Below are 6,031 nucleotides of genomic sequence, written 5' to 3' on the forward strand. Positions count from 1 at the left end.
ATCATCTCCATCTCCATCATTATCGTTGTCTGCATCATCATCGTCATCTTCTTCCTTCTTCTTCTTCTTCTTCTTCTTCTTCTTCTTACCTGCAGGGGATCCGAATCTCTCGCAGCCGAACCCATGCATGGCGGTGACAGGGAGGTGAATGAGGGTGATGATTCGTTCTTCCCTGAGTGACGGTGGGAACGCCGGGTGTTGGTTCCGGGGCTGAGTAACCGTTATTGTAACGGTCATTGTAACGGAAAGGCCAGCGTGACTGAGGGGGGACGAGGGAGGAGGAGAGAAAAATATCTTCTGAATCAAGATTTGAAACCATGCGATTTCACCTTTTAAAATATTGTTGTTGTTAAGAGGGCGGGGCCTAAAGGAAGGGTGGAGGTACAAGTGGAGATGGTAGGGGTGGTAAAAGGGACAGAAGGGGGTGGTCTGAACCCAGGGTGGGTGGACGGTTTGAAGACCAAGGGGTGGACGATAGGAGGGGGACAAGGAGATAGGGGGGGTAGGGGTAGTAGACTTCCAAGTGGAGGTAGATGACTGGGTAGCAACTTGTGGATACAACATGAGTCTGAACTAGGGGTGGTTCATGGAAAACGAGTGGGTGGGGTAGGGAAATGGGCGGGGTGTGCAGGCAAGTCATGGTTATTGTTGGAGGGTGGGGTGGGAGGGGGTGTGGGGTGCCGGTAACCAAGCTGGCTAGCAGATTGTTAGGGGGTAGGGGTAGTAAACAGGGGAGTCCATGGGGTGAGTGAAATAGGAATAGGTCACTAGGAAGGTATTAGTAAAGCGCTAGGGAGGTGGGGTAGGTAGTGAAATTTTTAGCTAGTGGGTAGGTGGTCGAGCTTGGATGGGGTTACTTGCATATAGGCCTCACAAACATACCCAGGGTAGGGGTAGATCATGACTGCTTGTGGGTAGGGTGGGGTCCAGGAACTGCTTGTAGCGATGAGGGGGGTGGGTGTAGGAAAGTGCTGGGCCACGAGGGGGTAGATCAAGGAGATAATGGGGTCCCTCAACAGATCGACTGGTCTATTGGGGTAGGGGTGGGGCTATCTGGTCGGCCTACACCCCCGGACTTGAGAAAGAGGGGGTGGGTGTTGAGCGGGGGTCATCAAGATGAGGGTAGGGGTGGGTAGCAAGGCGAATCGCGGGCATGCGAGGGGAAGGACTAGAGGAGGGAGGGAGGGGGGAGAGGCGAAGGACAGGGGGAGAGAGAGAAGGAGAGGAGAGGAGAGCAAGAAAGATGATCAGAGGAGAACGAGGAGATGAGGGGGTGAGAGAAACACAGGTGAGCAGGGAGGGGAATAAAAGAGGAGGGAACGGAGGGAGAGCGGGGCAAGCACCGAGCGCCTGGAAGAGGGCGAACGAAAGCAGGGATAAAGAAGGAAGTGTTGTGAGGTTATTGAGTATGAGGGTATACTGCACAGTAATAGGTGGAGACGAGATATGAAAGAGTTGTAGTGTAGTTGTGTTGGACATATGTTCCTGTGTCTGCTTGAAGTGGGGATGTTGGAACCAGGACAAGAAGACAAGGATTAGAAATGAAGAGATTAATGCTAGGAGGTGGGGGAGAGAGATATTGCCTTTGAATATTCCAGCCCGTGACATGTTTTGTTGGCAGCTCGATGCAAGGGTAGGAGAGGCAGTGCTGGGGAGACGTTCGCATTCATGTTTCCATGCCGGGGCAAACAAGCAGGGCAGAGGAGCCGTGCTGTGAGATACGTGGACTGAAAGAGGAGAGGAAGATGCCAACGTCGGGGATGCCAGGGCGAGAGGATTCGGAGAAGGACCTTACAAGCTCTTCCAACCGAGATCTTGCTTCCGTCCTGCAGAAAGGAGGGATCGCCTCGCCGTCAACCATTTCACGTCTGATCAAGATGGGGTCGTCCTTGAAGCGCGAGCACCTGTTCCAATCCGACGACTTGGACGAGCAGACGCCCCAGCAGCTCACGCTCAAGGAAAAGCTGCTCTTCTGGGCTATCGATGCTCCCGGCATTGTCCTCTTCACCATCTGGTGCCTCGTCTACATCTCCTTCACCTTTGCCTGCTGGTGGTACGCGCCGTTCAGCACCCCCAGCATCAAAGGAATGGAGCCGATGCCCAACGTGCATGTAATCATGCATCAGGCGAAGTTTGTCAAGGTTGTGAGAGCAGCCTCGCTCTTCCTCTCCTCACGCTCTTTGACCAGGTCCTCGCTACCTGCATCTTTGGCATCTGCATAATCATCGACATCGCCGGTGTCCTCTTTCAGGTGACCGAGTTGTTGGCGTGGAGCTGATGCTGATGGAGGGTTTACAGGTGTCGTCCAAGAAGCGTCAGCTTAACAGTCTGGTTCTCTTCATCAACCTTGTCTCCTTCACGGTCTACTTATCCACCATCTACGACTTGTACCCCTCCATGTACGACTTCCAAGGCAACCCCATCTACGTGCAGTTCTTTGCGCAGTGGATGAACACGACGCCAGTCATGATCCTGGTCTTGGCATCGCTCGGCTCGTCTATGCAGGACAGCCTCGTGCAGGACTGGGGGATTGTGATCCGAGCGATCCTGTGGGACGAGGTCATGCTCACGCTGGGGCTGACGCACACCTTCCTTGGGCCCGGACTGTACGGGTGGATCTGCTTCGGGTGTGCCGGCTGCTGCTTCATGACGGTGATGTGGTACATTCACTCTATCTCGAGCATCAGCTTGTCCAACGCGGCGACCACGTACGAGATCATGTCGCTGCGAGGGCTGGAGGCGATCACCTACATGCTGTGGGTTCTCTTCCCTTCTCTCCACATCCTACACCACCTGGGGCTCCTGGACACCCTGCAGTATGAGATCGCGAGGACTGTCGTGGACGTGGTGGTCAAGGCCATCTACTCAGTCGCGCTCATGTCGGGGAACTTCTGCCTGCTCGACACCGTCGCCACGCTCCGGGTGGCGCAGCTGAGGTCAGAGCGAGACTCGAAGCAGACGGCTGTCGTCCGAGCTGAGGTGATGAACCGAGCACTGCAGATGGCGTGTGTGGAGGCAGAAACCTCCGCCCGCCTCTCCCGTCGCTTCGTCGCCAACATCAGCCACGAGCTTCGCACGCCCCTCAACTCGGTCATCGCCTTCAACTCGCTCCTCCTGGACGCTGAAGAGCTCGACCCCCTCCACCGAGAGTACGTGAAGTCCTCCCTTACCTCAGCCGAGGCCCTACTGGGCATTATCAACCAGGTGCTCGAGTACGCGAAGCTGGAAGCGCGCGAGGACTCGGACACGGGGAAGGGGAAGGGAGACGGAGCGCCGGCGATCGAGCTGAACAAGCAGCCGTTCCTGCTCACCGACATCTGCGAAGATCTCTGCGACATCCTCTCTGCTCGCGTCAACATGCGTAAGGTTGACTTTGCGGTGGACGTCGCGAAGCAGAAGAAGTTCGAGATGCTGCCGGCGCTGGTGGGCGACAGCTTCCGCCTGCGCCAGTGCCTCATCAACCTCTGCGACAACGCCATCAAGTTCGCTCGCGACGATCACGGGAAGGTGATCTTGCGGATCCACGTGGACTCGCAGGAGAAGGACCTGGCACAGCTGCGCATCGAAGTCTGGGACAACGGGGAAGGGATCCCCGAGGAGAAGCAGAAGCTGCTCTTCAAGCCCTTCTCGCAGGTGACGCGGCAGAGGAGGGATGTGAACACTCTGACGCCTTCCAGGTGTCATCGCACCTCCGCAACCACAACGGCACCGGGCTAGGCCTGGTGATCACCAAGAGGATCGTCAACGCCATGGGAGGCAACGTGGAGTGCCGGAGCTCAGTGGGAGGAGGAGGCACAACCTTCACAGTGACCGTCCCCCTACCCATTGCCAAGTCAGAGGATGTGAAGCGGGAGGAGGCAACTCAAGATGGTTTGAGGTGACAACTGATTCTACCTCGCTCCTCCTCCTCCTCCTTCCATTTCCTCTCCCTTCCCCCTCCCTCCTGGTGCTCACTGAGTCGCAGTGGTCGTGTGCTGGTGGTGCTGCGGGAGGGGCCGGGCTTGGAGTTTGTACGAGGGCTGTGCGAGGAGTGGGGGTTGCAGAGCTCTGTCATCTCCTTCGAGGAGAATCCGCATGGGCACGCGAGGGCGATCGCGACGAGCCAGAGGCTGCTGGAGGCCCTCAAGGCGCAGGACGAGGCTGTGCTGGTCATGGACTGCCAGGTCTACCTGCACCTCATCGCTGACTCTCCTTCCTCTCTCGCTTCCCGTCGCCTCCTCCTCGTCGGCCACCTCGACGACCAGTCCAAGTTGCCCCCCAAGAGCATGGCTCAGTTCGTCCTCCGGCCCATCAAGCCCTCGCTCTTCCGCTCCAAGCTCGAGGCCGCCTTCTCCCTCACCCCTGCCCCCGTCGAGACCTCCGTGGTGAAGCCGCAGAAGCCGCAGACTGAGGCCGAGGAAGCGGCGCCGACGGGAGAAGATCGAATGCAGATCCTCATAGTGGAGGTGAGACTTGTGAAGGCGAAGCTAAGGGGAGGAGGATGAGGAGGAATTTTCTTTGTCTGACCGACGCGTCAGGATCACCCTGTGAACCAGAAGGTTGCGATAGCGATGCTGCATAAGGCGTTAGGTGGGAGGAGGAGGAGGGAGACGAGGGTGGCTGACTGAGGAGCAGGGAAGGACAAGGTGAACATCGTGCTGGCGAACAACGGGCAGGAGGGGCTGGACCTGGCGACAGCGCGAGGCCATGCCTTCGACCTCATCCTCATGGATGTGCGCATGCCCGTCATGGATGGCCTCGACGCTACTCGCAAGATTCGCGAGTGGGAGGAACAGGCGAGTCCCGCCCCCTCCCTCCCCCTTTCCACTTCCTCCATCCCCCTTCTCCTCCCCTGCCCTGCCACCTTACTCGTGTCCGCTTCGACTTGTGACGTCTAGCAGAGGACGGACCCTCCCTACTTCATCGTAGCCATGACGGCGCATGCGAGCCAAGCAGACGTGGAAGAATGTCTGAGTTCCGGTAGGAGGAGGGAGAAAGAGCGAAGAATGGGCGGGGGGGGGGGAACGAGGGTCAAGGGCGAAGGCGAGGGCGAGGAGAAGGATTGCGAGGTGGTTGGGGTTGACGGGATGGCAGGGATGGATCGCTACGCTAGCAAACCTCTGAACCTCAACGTGATGAGGGACCTCATGGCTGAGTTTCTCACCTGGAGGTCAGCGAACCCTCGAGTATCGCCAACAGCTTGAGACTTTATTGATTGCCCTCCTACCACCCCCTACCCTCTCCTCCTCTCTTCTCCTCCTCGCTTCCTTTCACTCTAAACCTCAAGTGTTTTACTCCTCTCTGTGCCTCTCCTCTAACCCTCAACCTCTCGTCCTATCACTCGCCCCGCGTAGTTGATCCGCGTTGGTCTCCTCGGCAGCAGAAGCTGATGAGGCACAAGGTCGACAGCGATGACCGCCTCCTCCCTCTCCGTCGCCACTTCCTCTACCTCCGCCTCAGCCTCCTCCGCTGCTTGTGCTGCTTCACTCTCGTTCGCTCTCTCCGGGGCGAACCAGCCTGACTGAAGGGCCGCGTGCGAGCTGACGCGCCTGTCGCCCTCCTGCCAACTGCGTAAGCAGATCAAGTCTGCATGCTCCCTCGTACCCCATCCCTTGCTAACCCTGCTGCTGTTCGCTCCTCCTCCCCCCCATCCTCTCTCGCTTCTGACCTTGTCGAGCATCCCGGTCAGCAGCGCTTTCCCCTCCTCGCTCATGTTCATCCCCCAGGAGGCTTCCGGAAACAGCAGCGGGTTGGGATCCAGAAGCTGTTCAGAACTGAGAAGGACGAGGAGGAGGAGGAGGAGGAGGAGGAGGAGGAGGCAGGGGAGGGGGGAGGAGGGGGCATGAGGAGTTGATGTGCTTCCGCAGTTGGTAGGGGGGGGGGCGGGGCGGCTGGACATCCGCTGAGCTCGAGACTGTCTCTCATCGCATATTCTCACTCCTCATGTAACCTAAAGGAGCCAAACATAAACACGAACCCCGCCACTCCCCCTTCATCCCGGACTCCATACAAGCCTGAAAGATATTTCTCAAGTCATCTCCAAACCTCTGGT

General features: G+C 57.9%; 2 protein-coding genes across 2 annotated transcripts in view; one reads left to right on the forward strand and one right to left on the reverse strand.

Annotated features, from left to right (window-relative positions):
- Positions 1-2,982: 2,982 nt before the first annotated feature.
- Positions 2,983-4,766, forward strand: GUITHDRAFT_89769 (hypothetical protein; the record flags this gene model as incomplete). Its single annotated transcript, XM_005824012.1, has 5 exons — positions 2,983-3,633; positions 3,678-3,877; positions 3,965-4,445; positions 4,518-4,569; positions 4,615-4,766. Coding segments are annotated over 5 exons (1,536 nt in total), but the record flags the coding sequence as incomplete, so codon positions are not given.
- A 527-nt stretch (positions 4,767-5,293) lies between these two features.
- The window catches only part of GUITHDRAFT_116666 (hypothetical protein), a gene marked incomplete at both ends in the record, with an annotated part of 3,349 nt that continues 2,611 nt past the window's right edge, over positions 5,294-6,031 (reverse strand). Inside the window, 3 exons of the mRNA XM_005824013.1 lie at positions 5,294-5,539; positions 5,648-5,753; positions 5,930-5,993. Coding sequence (XP_005824070.1) covers positions 5,294-5,539; positions 5,648-5,753; positions 5,930-5,993 — 416 coding nt within the window. The remainder of the gene's footprint in view (positions 5,540-5,647; positions 5,754-5,929; positions 5,994-6,031) is intronic.

Source organism: Guillardia theta (assembly GCF_000315625.1).
Source record: "Guillardia theta CCMP2712 unplaced genomic scaffold GUITHscaffold_99, whole genome shotgun sequence".
In the NCBI taxonomy this organism is placed as follows: domain Eukaryota; class Cryptophyceae; order Pyrenomonadales; family Geminigeraceae; genus Guillardia; species Guillardia theta.